The sequence below is a fragment of the Amblyomma americanum genome, chromosome 2 (genome assembly GCF_052857255.1).
Source record: "Amblyomma americanum isolate KBUSLIRL-KWMA chromosome 2, ASM5285725v1, whole genome shotgun sequence".
Lineage (NCBI taxonomy): Eukaryota > Metazoa > Arthropoda > Arachnida > Ixodida > Ixodidae > Amblyomma > Amblyomma americanum.
In genome coordinates this window covers 67,167,730-67,190,029 of record NC_135498.1, presented here as the reverse complement: position 1 = coordinate 67,190,029, position 22,300 = coordinate 67,167,730, and the positions used below count along the sequence as shown (strand labels likewise).

The 22,300-nt window shown below is 47.6% G+C and overlaps 1 protein-coding gene across 1 annotated transcript in view; it reads right to left on the bottom strand.

The window, feature by feature from the left end:
• Spt6 (transcription elongation factor Spt6) overlaps nucleotides 1–22,300 on the bottom strand; it is a 51,619-nt gene that overhangs the window by 4,688 nt on the left and 24,631 nt on the right. The window contains exons 22-33 of the mRNA XM_077654546.1: nucleotides 21,685–21,814; nucleotides 20,754–20,929; nucleotides 18,569–18,696; nucleotides 18,114–18,279; nucleotides 12,012–12,201; nucleotides 10,359–10,507; nucleotides 7,791–7,931; nucleotides 7,121–7,227; nucleotides 4,249–4,337; nucleotides 3,930–4,045; nucleotides 1,388–1,510; nucleotides 158–391 (exon numbers count right to left, since the gene is read on the bottom strand). Of these exons, the coding sequence (XP_077510672.1) occupies nucleotides 158–391; nucleotides 1,388–1,510; nucleotides 3,930–4,045; nucleotides 4,249–4,337; nucleotides 7,121–7,227; nucleotides 7,791–7,931; nucleotides 10,359–10,507; nucleotides 12,012–12,201; nucleotides 18,114–18,279; nucleotides 18,569–18,696; nucleotides 20,754–20,929; nucleotides 21,685–21,814 (1,749 nt within the window). The remainder of the gene's footprint in view (nucleotides 1–157; nucleotides 392–1,387; nucleotides 1,511–3,929; nucleotides 4,046–4,248; nucleotides 4,338–7,120; nucleotides 7,228–7,790; nucleotides 7,932–10,358; nucleotides 10,508–12,011; nucleotides 12,202–18,113; nucleotides 18,280–18,568; nucleotides 18,697–20,753; nucleotides 20,930–21,684; nucleotides 21,815–22,300) is intronic.

The window sequence follows — 22,300 nt, the reverse complement described above, 5'->3', positions numbered from 1 at the left end:
ATGCCTTTACGAAGAGCTCTGGTTGCAATTTGGCCACTTGGTGTTCTCAATACACAATCACAATTCCACTTTGCCTAAGCTGGTGAGTGGCTGCGACTCTAATAAAGATCTAGAAAATGGGTAGCAGTTCGAGGACAATTCTGAAAAGATAACACACCTTGACTCTTGGCAAATAGGAGAGCAGGAACTTCCCCGGGAATTCACGAGAAGCCGAGACGAAGTAGTGGATCTTGGACGGGTTGCGCTTCTTCTCCTCCACGAGCAGCTTCTCGATGACCTCCCGCTTGCCACCTTCGGCGTCTCGGAAGTAACGGAACGTGGTCAAGTCCCGTGCGTAGCCAGCCATGGGCTGCACATGCCTGGCTATGATTTCGTCCAGGTCTTCAAACTCCTGCAAGCAGCAACATTTGTTTATTTATTTTCACATACTGCAGCGTCAAATGAGGCTGCGGCAGAAGGAAATAATAAAAAAAAAGAAATCTTACAAGCACAACTGCAACAACCAGCAGCATATCAGATACTAGTACTATGAAAGCACAAGGAAACGCAACGGAAGAGCACGTCAGCTACAAGTCGCAGAATCTAAAAATTCTTTTAATGGCAAAGCACAAGTAGGACCAGGAAGGTTGCTCTAAATTTTTTATGGTGTGCAGAAAAATGTATTTTAACATGTCAGTATGATATAAAAGGTGAAATGTTTAGGTGAAGACAGAGTGAACGCACCCCAGGTCAGACAGATGAGAACAAGGTGAAAATCTCTGCAGAGCGACGAAATATAAAACAGACAGCATTTTCTGAACCAATCCTTATTTGTTTATAGCCACAAGCCAACAGGAATTCTAAATGACACAGCCATATTCTAGGATTGGCTGGACAAGGGTCTTTAATAATGCAGCATGCAAAGTGTCTTAGAGTGCATATCTGCGTCTTTGAACTCATTAGAAATCAAATCAGCGTGTTCAGAGCTTGGCATATCCTAGGTGAATGTAAGGCTGAGGTATTTGTATTCCCCAAAGTGCAGCATGTTTCCCCTCATCGCACCCCCTTCCTCCTACAGCGCTTGGCAATAATTGGACTCTGCAACTTCCAATGAATCCCAGAGGAGCAACAGTTGCTTTTCACAAGGCACTGGTTTTGGCCAGATAAAGTCACTCTCCTCCTCCGTGCCGTCTATGCATGACAGACAATCAGGTGTCAAGTTTAGTCAGACATCCTGCTCTTTTTCATTTCTCATTCCTGTCTTTCTGTGCACAGGGTAATATAACGCTTCAGTACAAATGACTAGGCCAACCATCTGCACTAATTAGTATTCCATTTGTAGCTACACAGCAAAGTTTGTACACGCAGTGCAGTGAGCAAAACAAGAAGGTAGACGAGGGCTGCCCACCTCGTTGTTAATCATCAGAGAAGACCCGAGGCTGAAAGCATTCTCCTTGCCCTGCTCCTTGACGTCAATGTGCTGCAGGATGCCATCGTACACCTTCCACGTCACGGTGAGGTGGTCGACGCCCTGTACAGACAAGACGAGAGCAAGCACTTCAGAGGCGCCAGGTCGAAAGATGGTTTGGTTGGTTTATGGGAGGTTTAAAGGGACACTGAAGAGAAACTGAAGTTGGCTTGTATCGATAGAATAGCAGCTCCTGATCACAAAAACGCCACTCTTACTCAGAACAAAGCTCTTGTAATATAGAAAATAGCAAGAACCAAAATACAGGTATCGCCGCCACAGGCCAATCTCGCAAGTACAAGCGTGATGACTTCCTAGGACAAGAGGCGCCACCTTGGAGGAATTTTCCTTACTTCATGGAGCCACGAATCTCTGAGGCTAGCAAAAAAAAGGTTGCGCACCGCACCGCTAGCCTTCAGAAATCACGGAGTCTGCGTTTACATCACGTTTCACGTCACACCGTTCTGTGACATCCTAAGAGTTGCCGTGACGTCATAAGAGTTCCCTGAGTTTGAATCATAGCGGCGGGAAAAACTTTTTCAACTTTGAATCCAAATTTCTTTAAAATAAATGCATCTTTCGCTCCCGGACAAGCGGCAACAAAGCCATGAAATGCCGAACTATCAGATTTTGCTAACAAAAAGAAATTGATAGAGTTCTCCTCAGTGTCCCTTTAAGGTCCCAAAGCGACTCAGGCTATGAGAGACGCTGCAGTGAAGGGTTCCGGGAATTTCGACCACCTGGGGTTCTTTAAACGTGCACTGACATCGCACAGTACACGGGCCTCTAGAATTTCGCCTCCACAGAAATTCGACCGACTTGGCCGGGATCGAACCCGCGTCTTTCGGGCAAGCAGCCGAGCGCCATAACCACTCAGCCACCGCGGCGGCTCCAGGTCGAGAAGACAAGCAAGATCTGCACTGCCCAGGGGAGGTTCAACCAACCGGGACAATACCTAAGTAGCCCGTTGTTTTAATAACAGAACAGTCTACAGAGTCAGTGGCTATGGTAACAAAAGATAAAAAAGTGCTTATTCAAAATGCCCCCGCCTAAAGAAAGCAAAGATTACAGCCTTCCCAGAGCATGCCTCAATATAGAATGAACGCTAAGCAAACTGCAGCTCCTAGCACTCAGAAGACAAGACACCAGGGCTGGTTGTTGACAATAATTCCATTTCATTTTTCTTGACTGCTGCGTTGTATGGCCGATGTTTGTGATAATGACTGCATGGTACTGATCAAGGCAATGGTACAAGAAAATGTACCGGAATAGAATAACACAACTATTACAAGAGAAAACAGACTCAGGAAAAACCGTATTTACGTGCATAATTTGCGCACTTTTTATTCAGAAATTAGGGTTCCAAGAAGGGGGTCGCAAATTACGCGGGGATTTCGCGAGCGCGACTTAAAAAACTCCACAAAGGTCATAACACGCAATATAGGTATAGCGTATGTCAGCACCCAGACCCGCACCCCCGCTGGCCGCCTCCCGAAAAAAAGTTCACTCTAAATGAAAGGTCGTGCCCCCACCCTCTTGCGGGATGGCATGAAGATGCATGCACGAAGCTGAATAAGCCACTAAAACAGCGTCATCGCTTGCAGCCCAGCCAATTGTTTGGTAGTTCCAGATTCCGTAAGTTTGCTTTCGCAACTTCGTCCGGGATAGCAAACGCGAATCAATAAATCAATTATCACACTACACAATTCTTTAACAGTACCGCACGAGCGTCTACCAAACTGCTTGTCAACGCCTTATCACGGCGCGGAGCTCAGAAGCCGGCGAGAATAGCCACGTGCACACAAGTTTGCCAACACAACGATTGTCGTCTATGGGCAAACTTGTGCGCACGTGGTAATTCTCGCTGGCTTCGCCGCTCCGTGCCGTGGTAAGGCGCTGACAAGCAGTTTGAAACTTGCCGTATAGTTGTGATATCCCACTGCAAGACACAACCGAACAACCAAACACAAGCCGTCAGAGCCACCAAGAAAAGCGTAGCCGGCAGTCGAGTCACATGCATCAGCCAAACAAACAGCGGTGTTGGCTCTTCTATCAGCTGCCGATCTCCCCGGAAGCACTGCTGGCCGTTCCGAGTGCAATGCCGCTGGTGCCGCCGCGATTGTAACAGCGTCCTCTGACACCACCATGAACGCCCAGTGCACAAAAGATTCAAAAAGCCTTCCGAACAAACACGCGGAATAGCCGAATGCTACTGGGTAGGGCCATAGGGTAGAGCCTGCGCGCATGATGGTGGTCTAGCGCAGTGTGGTGAGTAAAAAATGTTTTTTTGTAAACCCGGGTGTTAAGTTAAGGGTGCGCAAATTATGCAAGTGCGCAAATTATGCGTGTAAATATGGTACATTCAAAACAGCCAGTAGCACTGCACAACACATGAAATTTCAACAATCTTCTTTCTTATTCTCTCCGCTTCTTTGTGCCCCAACCAGCAACAACAAAAAGTCGGCAACAAAGGCATCCTTACCTTGCTGCTAGGGCGGATGATCACATCACCCTGGTCCATAGTGCTGAGTAGCTTCTCAGCCTCCTTGTAGGAAATGTTGTGGAACGACGGGTGTACAATCACACGCTTCACATACGCTGCAAAAAGCCACCACAGGAAATGTCACTTAAACAGGTGAGGCTTGCAAGGAGAATCAAGGCAGTGAAAAAAAACCAACACTTGTCCCCCTATGACCACAAGAAATGCTACTTTGTAGCTGACTGACCAGATGATTGGCACCATAATTTTAAGCAGACAGGCGCAAGCTATGGCAATGAAAAGCACTGAACTAACAACTCACTCTGTCGATTCTGTTTCTTCTTAGTGTCATCGTCGACTTTCCGGTCCTTTTCTTCAGATTCGTAATCGTAGTACAGGTCCTTGGCAGGCCTGGAAAGAAAAAGTAGCACAGGGATATGAAGCACTCCTGCCTGCAAGACCTCGGAAGGATGATGCCGTCATCTCACAGACACCTTCACTATCATGTGCAGGTTCTGTGCAGCAGGTTCTGCAAGCTAGCCATACTAAACTGGACGCCAGAGCAACTGCACCGTGATGATGTCCTCAACGGCTACCCCCAAGCAAACTGACCCTGAACTGATCGTCCACGACAAGAAAGTAGACTGTCGCTGTTGTTCTGGATGACAAAGGTTCATTAACAACCTAACTTAAACAGCTCCATGTGATAATTAAGCAGTTTCGTGAAGTGTGCTTTAGTAATAGTAGCTTCTCAGGCTACTGCAGCTTGTATATTGAGCACAAGTATCCACTGTACCAAGAAACAAAGCAGCTAGAAATGGGCACCACTTGAACTTCATACCACAATGTCCAAAACAGTGCACAAAGACAATTAACATCAAAAGCATCCTAACGTGGGCACATCTTGGCAATGGCACAAAATAGTGAAGAGTACCATATACACTCGACTAAGGGCCGCTCCCCCAAACTTGGCAGTCCAAATTTTGAAAAAAAAAAAAAAAAATCTCGCCAGCAAACAGCAGCGTCATTGCGTCTCGCGTACCGCATACTGCGCATTTCGCGGGAGCCACCAGATGGCAATAGCTGTCCTGCGGCTTCGTCACGCGGCGCTATATGTGAGCTTCGGGCGCGCGGCACTATCTGGGAGATCTTGCCGCTTTTCTTGCTGGCGCCATTGATCCTTTGTGCCGCCGTTCATTTTGACGACTGCCTATAGCACAACCGATTGCGATGGAAGAGAAAAAAACGCTTAACCGCGTATGATGCTGCGTTCAAACTTCAAGTTGTCGCATATGTTGAACAGAATGGAAAATGTGCAGCCGGCTGGAATTTCCACATCGACAACAAGCGCATGCGTCGCTGGTGCGACTAAAAGGAAGAGCTGGCCGCAACAAACGACTAGGAAAGCATTCCGCGGCAAGCCTTGCTAATTTCCAACACTTGAGAAGGAGCTCATGAAATACGTCACGGACATCAGGAAAGATGGCTACGCGTTGTCAACCGAGATGCTCCGAGTCAAGGCCCTTGCAATCGCACGCAACGTGAACATTTCACCTATGGATTTCAAGGCTAGCGAGGAATGGCTTCAGAGATTTATGAAGCGACAACAACTCAGCATCCGCCGCCGGACAACACTCTGCCAAAGACTTCCACGCGAGTACGATGACAAAGTGATCAAGTTTCACCACTTTGTTAACACGAAGCGAGCGGAGCACGAGCACCACCTACACCAGATAGGAAACGCGGACCAAATGCCTGTTTGGTTCGATGCTCCTTCGTACGTTGTGCTTAAGCAAAAGACGCTACCCAAGGAGAGCTTCCCGAATGGAATCATCGTCAGAGTGCAAGAAAAGGGCTGGATGTCCGATGAACAAGTTGTGGACTGGGTGAAAACGGTGTGGGCTAACCGGCCGAGAGGCCTGCTGCGACGGAAGGCTCTGCTTGTATTGGACAGCTTTCGTGGCCACCTCACAGAGCACGTGAAGGCTTGTCTTTCAGAAGCTCGTATGCATCTGGCGGTCATCCTCAGTGGTTTAACAAGCATGCTGCGACCACTGAATGTGTCTATTAATTCAGACGCCAGTACTCTGAATGGATGGCAGCGGGCCACCACGAGAAAACGCTGACCGGACGACTAAGGAGGGCATAACTTCAGCTGGCCTGCTCTTGGATTTTAAGCGCGTGGCGTGCGGTGTCCAAGAACATTATTGTAAAGAGTTTTAAGGTCACCGGGATTTTCAATGCCATGGATGGCACTGAGGACGATTGGGTACATGAATGCACGGATGACCCAAGTAGCGGTGATGAGCCGAGCCCGAGCAGCGATACCAATGAAGACATCTAGCGATGAAGACATCTAACGAGGATGTCCGCACCTAGACGCCAGATATCCCATCGTTAGGTATATATGGCACGATTAAACAGGTTTTTCCATACGTGGATCGAAAACTGAACAAAAATTTCACACTTCCGTGGAAAGGCTGCACCCCATCAAAATCGCGGAAAAAAAGCGCAGCCCTTACACGAGTGTATACGGTAGTTCCTTGCAGAGCACGGCACTAGCACCATCAGGCACATGCCTCCAACTTGAAAACTTAACTTAGTTGAACCAACTAAAGCAACAACAAGACTACTGTTAAAGGTGGCACCCTTCCACTTTGAGAGAATTTTCAGTTTTGTTTCCCAGAAAATGAAGCAGTGAAAGCAAGCTGCTACACATTCAATACAATGGGCTGGGTGTCAGGAAACTAAACCTCCCTCCCTATTTTTTTCTAAAATGTGCAGCAACCTGCAATCATCACCAACTACATTCTGCCATTTCCTCTGAACTATGACAGAAGTAACTTTGAAAAGCATTTACTTGAAGAACACTTGTGACTAATTTGAGTGACAAACACAGTTCAGTCCTGCTCATTTGTTACCAATAGTCCTGTTCATTTGTCATCAGCTAAATAAAAAAAACTTTTGGGCTGCTGCCAAAGATATCTTGTTAATGCACAACTATAACTGGACAGAGCTCTTTGTCGACAGACAGAAATTGCACTAATTATTGTAAAATTTCCTCTGGAATATCAGATTATTTTGTCGCCCTAAGGATTTCATTATTCAGTTTCAACACACCCAAGACATCCAACTCTTGGTGCTCAGACACCTGAAGAATATGTGTGGCACCGTAAAGAACATGCACAGCTCACCTCCATTCATTATTGACATCAGCAAGGTCCGAAGATCGGCAAGTGAGGTCAACTGTAAACCTTTCAATGTCTATCTTCGTTATTCTGCAGTGGAGAATCATGCCAACCTAGACAACAATACAAACAATATAGAAAGGCATTTTACAAAACCCTGATGAAACACAGAAATATGAGATATCAATGACCTAAGTTTGTTTCATTCAAATTAGCCTGATAGCATCCTCTCAGCCATGCCATCACCAACAACTGTATGTGGTAAAGATTTTTGCTGGTACAGGTGACTTTGCAATGGAAGGGTTCTACTGTATATTACTACATTATTAGTCTTAAACAGAGAGAAGGCTGCCAAGAGAAACAAAAGACAAGGAAATTGAAATGTAGACATTCCCTTTATGAAACTAAGCTAGAGTGTTTTCAACAGGTTGCCCAAGCTTCCAAGGCAAATTACAAGTTAGACTGCAGTGCTGTCAAAGCTATAAAGCTTCGTCAGCTGTGTCACTTCACAGCGGAACAAACACACTGAGAGGCACTGTGAAGCAAGAATTTTTTTTCTTCGCTGCATGAATGCCATGATTTGGGAATTCCTCCTCTTAACACGACATCCCGTATGAATGAGAAAGACAAGGGTAAATCTACACGAGACAGCACAAAGGACCAGGAGGGGGTTCACCTGCACTCTCTCCTCTGGGTTGGTGACCTTCTTGTCACTGATGAACTTGGTCAGGATGAAGCCGTTCACACCGTTGTCGAGGCGGACCCGGACACCCATGGACTGGCCCGGACAGCTGCCCGCATCAAAGTGGTTCCACACCTATGTGAACAACCAGAGCAGGGCTTTCTCAGGCACCATCCGCACTCGAAGACTGAACAAGTGCCACGTCTACCTACAGATATGTGAATTGGGCAGCCAATGACACCTCTAAAAGACATAGTGCCCATCCTGTACTTTTTCATCTGAGCTCACCACAGGTGCCAGGCTGCTAGCAGTTGTCACTCACCCGCTCATACAAACAGCTACACGATCACTAAAGACAACTAAAAAGAACACACCGTTAACAAATCTTTCACCACATTATTCGTAACAAGGGAACAATAGACGATATGCGAAACGCGCAGCACCATCTCTTGGCACTCCGAGAGCTAGGCCCTCCATGTTGGTTCAGCAGAGAAAACGAAACCGCTGCCTAGCGTTGGGTTAAAACAACTGCGCTCCATTTGAAATGTGAAATGCCGATGCAATGCACTGTTGCGTTACGTTGTACGCTCTGCAAAGGACAGCGCTATGCGTGCAGGAACCAGGTACATTTCAGCATGTTGCTTTTCAATTTATTTTAAAATGTCTGCCAACCTTTTAATAACACCAAATATCACACAAGGTATCGTGTCTCAGCACGCTGACCATTGCACATCTTTCGCTTTCTGCGCTGATTTTTCACTAAGTACAGGTGATTTGCGTTTAAACTAGGTCACGGATCAGAGTCTTTGTTCTCTATAATCAAAATTAGGAGTTGATTTTGAGCATTTACTAACTCTCTGCTAGCGCACAGCCGGTCAGACGTGAATGTATCGACGCGCACTTCAACACCGTAATAGAGGAGGCAAATTTTTTTCAGCCAGCCTAGGCCTACGTTGCTCAAGCATGTAGTCCAATTGTGAAGAAGCGCGTTCATTAATCTGCCGGCAAATCATCACCATATATGCACTAAGTGCGCTCCCCATCTACGAACCTCGATCGCTGGTGCCATGGCGAACTAAGTGCACTCAAACAGCCATAAGCCGATTACCGTTTAGTTTTTCTTAGTGTTCACTTGAGTTTTCTCGAGTTCAATTGGTTTTAGAAAGGCTACAAAGCTCTCTCGACCATGGCGCTATTGCAAGGTCCGAAGCGCCATTTTCTTTTAATATTGCGCGATCGCCGCCGCGTGTTATGCTCGTTAATGCGTCTGTGTGATGTGATATACACTATGTATAAAACCTGAGGTGTGAATGTGTTATTTTCTCAGGATATCCACTTGTTAATATGGACTGCTAACAGTGCAATATTCACTCCGTGATGCAGTTTCAACGGGGCGTACGCCTCTTGAATCAATGCTAGTAACGGCTTTGAAACGGTGATGTTGCAAATTTTGGATATGCATTGCACATTGGCAGTACGCAGCTGGCCGAGCGTATTGTGTGATTTTATTGCAGTGCTCACAGCTGCTAGCATCAGCGCCACAGAAGTTGGCCAACACATTTGTGCACTCACTGCAAAATAACCGCTCGCTACCCTATATAGCGGATGAATTTGCCTCCCCTCGAAAATAAAATAGCGATAAAAAGGGGAGACACTGGAACCGGTACTTAAATGCGCATATTAAAACGACAACAGCACAGAGTTTGACTTCCCAAACCACTTTCCTGTGCCGATTTTTGCCATCATCAGCGCCAAATTTCAAGCGAAGCTGAGGACGCGATAGGAGCATGCTGGCGCCGAGTAAAAGGACCTACATTTGGTAAAAGGTGAGCAGAGCAAGCAGCACAGCAACTGAGGCATTGGCTTTTGAAATTCCACTCGTGAAATTCACAACAGCTACACAGATATCAGAAAGTACGCATAGTAAACGACGCACCAGCTCGACCGAACCAAGATGGAAACCGGAAGCTGTGGGCGCGGTGTTACCAGACTCCCAAGCAGTTTCGCATATCATCTGTTACAATTAGTTCAGCCTTAGTGCAGCTACAATGCACACAGCTTTATCAAAGTTTTGTAATTGCAGGAAAAGTTGTCCTGGTCCTGAAACACTATCAGAACAGGAGAGTCAGCCCCTTTGTGAACGAGGCTAACGAAGAAGGCAAGATGATGACAGGGCGAGGACAAAACAGTCAATAAGACACACTGTCTTGAAATGAATTTTTTTTTTTTAACAGAGGTGACTACTGTCGATTAATACCCGTATCAGAGGGGCATTTTCAAGGGTTCCGAATCAATAGCCTTCAACTCAACGGCCAACACAGAAAACTCAAATGGCCACCAAATTAATAATCTATCGAATCAATAAAGCAATGTGGAAGTCTACCAAGATTTCAAAGGCTTTCCAACAGCAGCAGTCATCGCTACTCACTGAGAAATAAACGAAAGCACAAGTATAATCCCCAAAAAATTGCCTAACTTAGACGGAACTCCTCTGAGGAGAATGCAATGAATGCAGTGTGAGCCAAATGTGTTTCCATGCCCACAACAGAAACCAAAGCACACCTCGCTCAGCTCGGGGAAGTCGTTCTTAAGGCAGAAGGGGCACTGCCAGAGGCCCGTTTCGTCGTTCCGAATGGGGTTGGCCTGGTCCAGCTGCTGTCCATGAGGCTTGCGGCGCGCTATGCCCACCACCTGGCACGTCACCATCTTGCCTGCAGCAGCAGCCACCAAAGGTGGAAGGAAGGGGGAATAGGTTTCGGGAATAAATTACATGAGACATGACAATTACATGAAATAAGTCGCACCAAGCCTCATGCAGAGCACATTGCCCGTACAGTACGAGCCTCACAGATTTACAGCTTACAGTACTACCAGCAACAAACTACTGTATATTGCCATGCATGTGTCAACTCCAAATATACTAAAACGACCGCCCAAATCGCAGCTCTCACTGACTACAGAAAAGTAGACTCCAGACATAAGTCAACGCTTGGACCCCCCAAACTACACAGGACGACATCGCAACATGTACAGCTTTAAAAAAAAAACGCAACAACACAACCGCAAGGCCAGCAGATGGAAGATAACGGAGATCAAAAGGCGATGAAACGGCGCCCTATCCTGCCTTCTGGCATGACGGACACTCTGGAGGTTAACGCAAGTCTGCTCTCGTGCTATATACCGATCACCTGCGAAAGCAGCCACCAGCACGAGCAATGACCCGCAGTTTGAATTTTTATTAGAGGAACTCATCAGCATGCAATTTATTATTTTTCGTTTATGTATGCCTAAACTCCATGCATACTGATGAGAGCGGGTACCAGTGCAGCATGCGCACTACCTGTGGTTTGGCAGAAACTACCTCACACCCCGCAAACAGGTCGGCTCCGTGTATAGGTTGAGACCTTAATTTCAGATGGTCATTTAAGTTAAAAAAAAAAAACACACACAACACGCACGCACGCACGCACCACGCACGCACGCACGCACGCACGCACGCACGCACGCACGCACGCACGCACGCACGCGCGCGCGCAGCGCGCGCGCGCGCGCGCGCGCGCGCGCGCGCGCACACACACACACACACACACACACACACACACACACACACACACAACACACACACACACACACACACACACACACACCACACACACACACACACACACACACACACACACACACACACACACACACACACACACACACACACACACACACACACACACACACACACACACACACACACACACACACACACACACACACACACACACACACACACACACACACACACACACACACACACACACACACACACACACACACACACACACACACACACACACACACACACACACACACACACACACACACACACACACACACACACACACACACACACACACACACACACACACACACACACACACACACACACACACACACACACACACACACACACACACTGAATTATATGCAGCGATATACGATAATAATGACTGGCTGTACAGTGAAGAAGTCTGAATGAACAATTACAGCGTGTTGGTCCTAAACTAAAGTGGGCAGAGAAAAGGCAGGGGCTAAGGCATGCAGGGATTCAGGTGCTCAGAGAAACCAGTATAAGAACCCCTGGTCAACACACAGAATATTAAAGTTCCTGCTTCCCACCACAGCAGTGGGTGAGCAAGGAACCAATAGGAGCATGCCACTCACCGATGTAAAAGGTCTGCGGTGTCTCCTTGGTGAGCATGTTGAAGGTCTCCTCAGGGTTTGGTGGCCTGAATTGGCTGCGCAGGTCCTTGTACCTGTGATTCAGTTCAGCCCGGATGTCATACAGCGTGATGCTTTTGTTGCCATAGCCTTGCCGTTCGAGCTCCACCGCAAATGCATCCAGATCCAGGTCCTGGAAGAGGGAAAAGACAAACCCTGCAGCAGCAGTTCTGCACTAGCCCTACTCTCTTCTGTTTGACAAAACAAGAACGCCCCTGTTCCCTCAGTCGATTGTATGCTATTACTGCCAACATCCCCAAGAGAATTGATGGTACACAGGTGCGTCATGGCTACGGGTCCTTTACATTTGCATGTGACTCTGACAAGACCAGCATTAAGGATCCTTTAAATGACCAACATAGGCACTGCAAACACAGTTACAGAAAAAATAGAAGGCACATGCACCTGAAACACGCAGGCAATGCACACACCACAGGCATCATTTTCCTCTTACGAAGTTTCCAATGGTGCACCTTTTACATCGCATGGCCAAGTAACCTTTTAAATTACCATAATTAGCAGCATAAACACAAGCTAAGCCAACAACTGCAACACCCCTGGAACCGCAAAAGCAGACTTCAGCAATGAGCGGACAACATGAGACGTGACTGACAAAAGACTATGATGACTCAACTGTGCAAGTGCCTGAAAAGACAAGGACTTGACTACCGTATAAACCGGAATATAAGTCGAGATTTTTTCTTAAAAACAGCGAGCGAAAGTCGCCCCTCGTCTTATAAAACGGCCTTAGCAGAATGTGAGTCGCAGTCTGGCAACCCACGGAGCCTGTTCGCGAACGGATAGCCAAAGCTGTATCGACATCCAAACGCGAATGCTTTTGTTTTGTTTTTTCGTTCAAAGCCACCGGATTGTTGGTCTTCGTGTGCGCTGCTTTGTTTGACCTCGTGCGCAATTCCGCGTTAGCAATGAATACCAGCGGCGCGCGGATGCAGTTCACAGCGGCTTTCAAGAAGAAAGTTATTGAGTTCGCTGAAGCGAACGGGAACATGGCCGCTGAGCGCATGTTCGGCGTTTCGGAGAAGAGCGTGCGGTATTGGCGCAGACAGAAAGATAAGTTGTTCGCGTGCAAGCCGAGCAAAATGTCCTTTCGCGGACGTCGTGCAGTACATCCAGAACTTGAGGACGCACTTGCGGACTTTGTGCGCAGTCACTACCCGTGACTGTGCATTCCATTCAATGCAAAGCTTTGGACCTTGCGCGGGAAGCTAGACTACGCCGAGAAGAGTTCAGCGCACCGAAGTCACGGGTGCGCCGTTTTATGAGGCGCAAGAGATTTTCTCTCCGTCGCCGCACATCCATATGCCAGAAGCTGCCAGAGGAGTTTTCCGATAAGCTCGTCAGCTTCCAGCGGTATGTGATTCGGCTTCGAGAGGAGCACGATTACATGCTCGGACAAATTGCGAACGCCGACGAGACCCCTGTCTGGTTTGATATGCCTTCGGCTACCACGGTCAGCGAACGCGGCGCCAAAGAAGTAAAACTTCTGTCGACAGGAAGTGAGCACTCGCGCTTTACTGCCATGCTTGCGTGCACGGCAGATGGTAGAAAGTTGCCTCCTTTTGTCATTTTCAAAAGGAAAACGATGCCGAAGGAAGCCTTCCCTTCAGGTGTTGTTGTGCGCGTGAATGAGAAAGGGTACATAGACGAGGCTATGATGATGGATTGGATTCGCGTAGTGTGGAATCGTCGGCCCGGTGCACTGCTGCGTCATCGGAGCATGCTGGTTTTAGATGCTTTTCGCGGCCACCTGACCGAATCAGTAAAGCGCGCGCTCATGGAAGCTAGGACCGACCTCGTCGTCATTCCAGGAATGACGTCTACCCTTCAGCCACTCGACGTGGTACTCAACAAGCCCTTTAAGGACAGAGTGCGACAGGAGTACAATGAGTGGATGTCCGGCGACAATCCGAAGATGCCGACGGGCCGCCTGCAAAGGCCTCCGCTTGCGACCGTCTGCAGCTGGGTGTTGTCGGCCTGGCGTTCTTTGCCAGATGCCATGGTGCAAAAGGCTTTCAGGAAGTGCTGCATAAGCAACACGCTGGATGGAACTGAGGACGACGCACTGTGGGAGGCGGTGAGCGACAAGGAATCGTCTTCCGACGACACTGATGAAAGTTCGGAGTGAAGTCGCAGCTCTGGTGGTCCAGGGATGCAGCCGACGTTGCAAATAAATGCGTTTCGGCAATATTTGCTTCTTCTCTATTTTTTTCTATTTTCTTCACTTCAAGGTAAGGGGGTCAACCTATACTCCCACTAGACCTATATACGGTTTATACGGTACGTTCAAGCTAGAGATTCTGCCTAGGACCAGTGTAATTTACTTGCGGTTTATGTGTAAATACCAATTCCGTTTTGATCACAAAAATTTTGATGTGAGATAAAACCTTGGATGCACTGACAATTCTCCAATTTATCATGAAGATCGCTTACATACAGTAAAACCCCCCTAATTCGACCCTCATTAGTTCAGAGATCAGGATAATTCTGACACCCTGTCTGGTTCCATCAACTGTTATGTACTACTCATGGCATGAAACTCTCGTTAATTAGAGGAACCTGGCCGCACTTCGATAAATTTAGACAGGTGGCAGAACTAGCATGTGCACAGGGTGCCGGAGATGGGCTCATGATGATGGTGAATAGGAGACTCAGAGGTCTGGCCATTACAGCAAGGCCCACTTACAACGACACTGACGGTCATGCGGAATGCATTCTTTGTATCCCAAGTTCACAGTAAGTAGACTTTTTAAATTTAAGCCAAAAATACAAAATCACCCCCCCCCCCCCCCCCCCCCCCAAAAAAAAAAGGGGCGCTTATCTCTTGAAAAAGAGCGTTACGTGCGTCTGGTTCTTCAAAGCAGACGTGCGCTTTCCAAGCTCTCAGCGCAGTCATGTGCTCCTCAAAACCCTTGCTGCCGAAGGCTGCTCTAGGAACACAAGAGAACTAATCTGGATTGAAATGGTCACAGCAGCCGGCAGCAGGTCGGCTTCTTCGCCATCGTCTTCATCAGATTCTTAGCAGTCAGGAAGTGCTCGTACTTCATGTACAATGTCAGCACATGGCTCTGCACTGTCAGCATCATATGTACAAACGAAGTGATCGGAGGCGACATCAGGCCTAACAAGCTGTGCATCAACGATAGGTTGCCACATGTCCACACGCATCTGATAACATGAAATTTTGTCAATGTCAGCTACCGTTCCGAGGCCCATGAAGAGATGAAGCGAGCGCAATGCACATGTGCGCTGAACATACAAAATGGACTGTATGCGTGCTGTGTGCATGTGCTAGCAGCGCAGACGGTGGATAGTCAATTGGGGAGGCGACACATGCCACGTGATCAGCTGGGCCAACGAGGCATGCCACGTGACTGGTATTCAAACTGCTCATATCACTGCCATTGGTTGATCACCAGCCATGTGTAGTAGTCTTGCTTTCAAAGCTCACACCCACCACCGATCCCTAGCACCGCCAGCATATAAGCGCACACTAAAAAACCTTGCAGCCTGTCAGTGCACACTTAGTCGTTGGTTATCTACTTTCAATGCTGGCTTTTAATGCTTTTTTTGGGGTTGCCATGCTCTTTCCAAAAGGTTTCAAAGAGGCTGGGAGCTGCTATTCGGTCTCCATGCTCAGGAAGCGAATCTTTTGACTGTGGGGCATAAGTTTACGGCGCCTCCTCGTTCTTTATAGACAAGTATGCAACTACAATTGTTTGTTGTATCCGAGACGCAGTGCCATTGCCCTAATGCATATTTTGACAGTAGCACTGCCCTCTTTAGTAATAAGCGAATGTTTGCTACAGCTGCGGGCTGTTGTAGGTAGCCTCGACTGTATGGCACGAGTGCCATTGGTGTCCAATCGAAATGTAAAGGCTCAATTCTCATTCCTATGACCATCAATAGAGAAGGTGCGACGGCATGCTCTACTGTTTTGAGCTGTGCTCTACCATTCTTTCATTTCATCGTGTGCATGTTGAGAACCGTGCTGCCAGCGTTCTGCTTGTTATCTCGAATTTTGTAATCACTTTACATTACAATTAGGGGCGTGCGAATATCAAACATATTCAATTCGTATTCGAAATATCGAATATTCGCACACTCCTAATTACAATGTGTGCATGTAGGCAGGGTGTGTTTTCCTTTTCTTTTTTCGCAGAATATGTGGGGGGGGTGGTTGGGAGGATGCTGTTGCCCTCAGCACACTTCAGCATTTGGTGCAACTGTGAAAAATAGTCACTGTCAAGTAAATATCCCGCATTAAGCAATCAATGATCGAATATTTGTTTCAAGAAATACAGTAAAAGCTCGTTAACTCGAATTCCACGGGGCCGCCAGGCCAGTTCGAATTAACCAAAATTCGAACTAATGAAAATGAGCAAAAATGGACGCATTTGATGCCCGGAGGGCACGAAAAACATTTATTTAGCAAAACAATCTGTTATCATCTTCTGCTTCTTCTCTCTGAGGGCTACCGTAGTCACTCAGTCTTCTAGCGCGCGAATGCGATGCAGGGAGTCTTCTTCCCCCTCTTCAAAGCTGAAGAAAAGGCGCGCGACATTCAGCGCTCCCATAACTTCTGCCGCGGACGGACACACGGGCTCTTGCTCCTCGTCGTCGTCCTCATCTTCTGCCTCTTCTGGGACAGATTGCTCCCCAACAATTTCAGTGACAATGTCCTCATCACTTCAGGCACCGCACACTGCTGCATCGCTGTCTACTTCAACGTAATTATCAAGACTAACGTCCTGCAGCACAGCACGCACAGCCGCAGGCAGAGGCTCTGGACTCCCATTGTCGCCACTTTCTTCCATACTTCCGGCAGCAAAGCCACAGTGGTGGAAGCAGTTTGCAATTGTGGACAGCGTGACCTGCTCCCATGCACGCACCAACATGTGCATTGCTGTGAGCAATGTGATGGTGCTGGTCTTCTGGTTTCCAGTGCACAAAATCTTGCGCTCGATCATGTGGCGCCTATAGAAACATTTAATGTTTCTGATCACCCCCTGATCCATTGGCTGCAAGGCCGCAGTAGTGTTGGCGGGCAAAAATACTAGCCTTGTGGCTTTCAGCTCGACGTCGACTTTGTGTGCCGAGCAGTTATCCACAATGAGAACTTGACGCTTCCCTAGCTCCATCCTCCAAGCGGCGTGCAAAACGAGGGCTAAAACACTAAAACGTCATTCCTCGAAGCAGTCGCGGCAGTAAAGACTGGTTAGTACTTGTTCCAGCACCCTAGCGGCGCCCCGATGGTTGTGCCATCTATCGTTCTGCCGTGAAAGCTTCCAACGATGGTTTTCAACAGCGGTGCTTGGCGACGCGCAGTTCGAATTATGGATGGCGGCGCCAATTTTTGAGTGAATTAACGAGCTGTTACGTGCATAGACTTCTATGCACTGCGGACCGGACCACGATGACTATTTCGAATTATCCAAAATTTCGAATTAACGAGTTGTGAATTAACGAGCTTTCACTATAATAGTACGTGGATGCAAGACACTTGGTTCTTTTTTTTCGTCCACCCAATAATACAAACATATTTTCTGGTCTCACAGAATCCCAACTAATGGGTTTTACAGTACTAGAAATGAAGATGTGCTGAATTGAAGATGCATTATAATTCACTGACACTGCACATCACAGTGACAATAAGCCAACAAGTGCACACTTGTTGATGCCATTTAATGATGGCATCCCCATGAAAAATTCCTTATATCAAGACAAAATTGATGTGTGAACATTCTGCGAAATGAAACAGTAATAAAAAGCCATGACTTAATAGACTGACGAAGCATCTTGCTTTACACAATAAGAAAACAGGTACTAGTCTGTATTTTCCATGCTAATGATATGCCCCAATTTGTCTTTCTTTAGAGCAACAATCCTTTATGAAATATTATGTACACACTGTTGCTCAAAATGGAGCAACACAAAGGAAGGTATGAGCACATCCTCCACTGCACGAGACAGGCTCCCATCATCACTGTGCATCATCAGCCCATTTGGATATGACCCCCCACTTACCCTCAGCTTCTCAGGATTCTCCAGGATCTCTTCCAGGGCCTCGGCAGGGTTAACATCTTCGGTGACATCGTCATACTCCAGAGCATCCACTGCCATCTTGCGAGCCCACTCATATGCCTCTGGATGCACCCGTGAGCCATCCAGCACCTCCACATAGGCATTGGTGCTGGAAGCATAGGACAAAAAGACTACTAGGACTCTGTACCCAAAACACACATCAACAAACCTAAATTGCCCGCTGTTTAAAGGGGTGGGCCGCTGCCTTCATGGAGAAAAGAGAAAATAACACCGCTCGTCTGGAATGCATTGGCATACTGCAGAACCCAACGTTAGACTTGCCAAACAAAAAGCTATTTCTCATAGTAAGAATGCAGAGGGAACGACAAAATATGCAAGCACTGCCAGTCTACATGAGTTTCACGGATGCCTTGGCAATGCGAGGCTTCCATGCATACCTGTTCTCGAAGGAGGTGGTGTCGATCTTGATGAAGCCTGCACAGTTGATGAACACTTTGGGTCCCATGTGACACACTGTCACAAGCTGTGTCCTGCTCTCCAGGCGCTGGTGGGCCTGCTTCAGTGTCTGCAGCACACAGAAACCATTCGTACACGTCACACACAGACAAGCCTAGACTAGCTGCTAACGATGGCAATCAATAACAACTCGTTAGTAAAAGTAACATCACAGACAAGCGCTGTAAGTCAACTGCAACAGCAAGAAAAAAGAAGGTAATCTGGCTACTACCGTATTTACTCGCATAATGATCGCACTTTTTTTTTAAAATACTGACGCAAATTTCGGGTGCGATCATTACGCGGGGTAAATTTCTACAAAAAATTTTTTGAGCACCGAAAACGCAAACAAGTTGCAGGTCAGATGTCTTAGAACATATATCTCGATTACAACCAAAAATAAAAGCTGAGTAAGGCTTACCTTCGCAATAAACACGCACATTAAGCATCACATGGAGTGCACAATGCCCATTTATTTTTTTTCGTCAGTACTCTAATCAAAGTCTGAATCCTCGCCATCCTCGCTTTCACTGCTGCACGACTCATCGGAAACGGCAGTGTCGTCGCTGGGAGCATCTTCACAATCCCACAGGAAGTCATCTTCCGTTCCATCCAAAGCGTTAGATATGCCTGTCTTCTTAAAACTCTTAGCCACTACCTCGTCGGGGATACTGCTCCACGCTTCTGTGATCCACGAGCACAGCATCTCCACGGATGGCCTTCTAATCTTTCCGCTCGGCGTCAAATCATGCTTGCCCATCGCCATCCACTCAGCATAAAGTCGTCGAACGTTGTCCTTGAACGGTTTATTCAAAGGCACGTCGAGAGGCTGCAGCAGCGAAGTCAGGCCGCCAGGAATGACTGCAATGTCCGTGCGCAGCTCTTTCAGCTTGGCACGCACGCTGTCCACAAGGTGACCCCTAAAACTGTCCAAAACCAGAAGCGAGGGAAGCAGAAATGCTCCTGGTCTTCTTCCCCAAACAGTCTTGATCCAGTCGACCATCAGGTCTGCAGTCATCCACCCTTTCATCTGTGCACGTATATGGATGCCACGGGGAAAGTTTCCCTTCGGAATAGTCTTCCGTTTGAAGATCACGTATGGTGGCAGCTTCCGCCCGTCGGCCGTCACAGCAAGCATGACTGTGCATCGCTGTTTTTCTGCGCCAGACGTCTTCACGAGGATGCTCCGAGCACCCTTCTCGTTCACAGTTGTATTCCGGGCATGTCGAACGTCAGTGGAGTTTGATCGGCGTTTCCAATTTGCGACATGAGGTAACCGCATTTTTCGCGAAGCCTAGTGACGAAGTGATGGAAGTCTATCACTTTGCTTTCATACGCGGCTGGAGCCGCTGGCACAACGACGTCCGCCGCCTCAGGGAAAGTCCATTCCGTCGCATAAAGCGAGTCGTCCAACCGGAGCTAGCGCGGAAATCCTTTGCGGCGATTCCCAGCTTCCTGGCAGTTGTGCGCGCCTGCGTCTGTATAATTTCTAATGACACTGCACAACCATCCTTGCGCAGGTCCCTCACGTATTCTAGGACCGCCTCCTCAACACGAGGGAACTGCCCGTTTTGGGTCCACGGAAAGCCCGCCGTGTCTTGTCGTAGCCATCAGCTTCTCGCACTGCTTCTTCCAATAGCGTATCCTCATTTCGTCCACGCCGAATGCCTACCAGCAGCGCGGTTGCCATGCTCCAGTGCATAGTCGACAGCCTTGAGCTTGAACGCGGCGGTGTAACTGGCATACCGCCCCATGGTGAAATGGCGTAAACTCGCACAAAAACAACAAAGCACGCTAGGACGCTGCCGAATTGCAAAATGGCGAACGCCGCAAAGCATGGAATCATGGGAACTCCAACGTTACTAGACTAGGTTGGGAACTCGTCGGAATGCATTCGCTGCGGGATGACTGCAGATCAACCACCAGGCGGCTCATGTTCGGGGTGCGATCATTACGCGGGGAATTTAAAAATGTAATTTTGACCTCAAAATTCAGGGGTGCGATCATTACGCGAGTGCGATCATTATGCGAGTAAATACGGTATATTAGATATGCTGGCCATTACGAGACCTCAGGGTGTAAAGAGCAGATGCATTTGCCACGGAGCACTAAATGCCAGCCCCTGACCTTGAGCAATGCAGAACCCTTGCGAGGACCGAGGCCACACACAAACTGCACCAGGAAGGATGTGTGCAAGTGAGAGATGGCCAGGTTGATGTCGACGCCCACTTCATTTGTCCGGTTGACAAACTCCAGGTTGAGCGCATTGGTCAGGTCATCCCTTGGAACCAGGTCCTGCAAGGCGCATAGGTGAAAACATGCCATTTCAGACAACATGGCTGCTTGCATTTCACACAGTTACTCTAACTGTCATGACCTTGAATGAGAAAAATAAAAAATACAAGGAAAATCCACTACATACACTTTTAACTAAGTATCTGTAGTAGCAATTCCAAAAGCAGAGTTAGCATCCTTCAACAATAGTAAAGTTTTGTGCTTGGCTATTCATATGCAATTCATCACAGTGCAATCTCTGTGAAGTTTGCAAGTTGTTTTAGTCGAAAGGTGACAGTTGCAAATGGTCACAATGCAACAGCCGCATGGCGGTCGCATACCAATCAGCATTACATCAAAAGTGAATGGAAGTTTGTTCTGCATCCAGCTTCTCTTGGCAGAAGCAGTCTACACTGACAACTCTCGTTCTGAACCAAAGACCATTCGGGAAAGTGACCCACAGGTCACTGCTTGGTCGAAAATCGCAGCCAGTCGCAGGCCGTCAAGACTCAAGTGTGAATGAGCCTTTAACCCTGCACTGCAAGAATTTTGGTGCAGCACAGGCCTGGTGGCTGTAGCACGAGTACTGCAAGCCATGTTTTGATGCTTGCATACTTGATGAACACAGTGGGATGTATGAAAGCCACACAGCAGGGTAAATATGATCATGTTTCAATTAAAACAATTCCCTTGGCTTCGAAAGCAACAGTGCACTGCTGCATTTCCAAAAAGCTGCCTGATCCAAAAAAACACACAACCACTTTGCACAGCGCTCACCTGCAGTGGTGGTATTTGAGGCAGAAGATCTCCTCGTCTGGCGTACACAGCTGTGAGAACTCCACCAGTGGATCCTGCATCCGCCTGGCCAGCGATATGGCCTGCCGTAGCAGCAGCGGGTAGTCCCTGAAGTCATTCTGCGAAAAGCAAGCACTGCGCTCAACTTGCTGCTTCTACACAAGGCCAAACCCTGGTTCAAGCTTGCACCCGATTCACAGGGACATTTCTACTGTCGCTTGCAATGTTACCTGCTGGGCTAGTTGGTTCTCAGACATTATAAAAGGATTTTAGTGGGAAGATGCAGCACACACAAACCGTGACCACGTGATGCTTTTTTTCTTGTGTGTAGTACAACTTGGTGCAAATACCTTTTATAATGTCACTGCAGGCTTGCTTACATGACAAAACATACACTTGATAAAATTATGCATAACGCAGTTCTTTCAAGCAATTCCAGCCAATTTTGCTCTGCCCTGTAAGTGCTCTGTTGAATCATGGACTTGTCTGGTTGCTTTTGCAAGTGGTTCGTACTATACTACTCAAGCATGCTTTACAGAACAAGTCTGCTGACACCACTTACGGCGTGTTTATCATATGCGTGCCTGTCTTTACCACATTGTTCA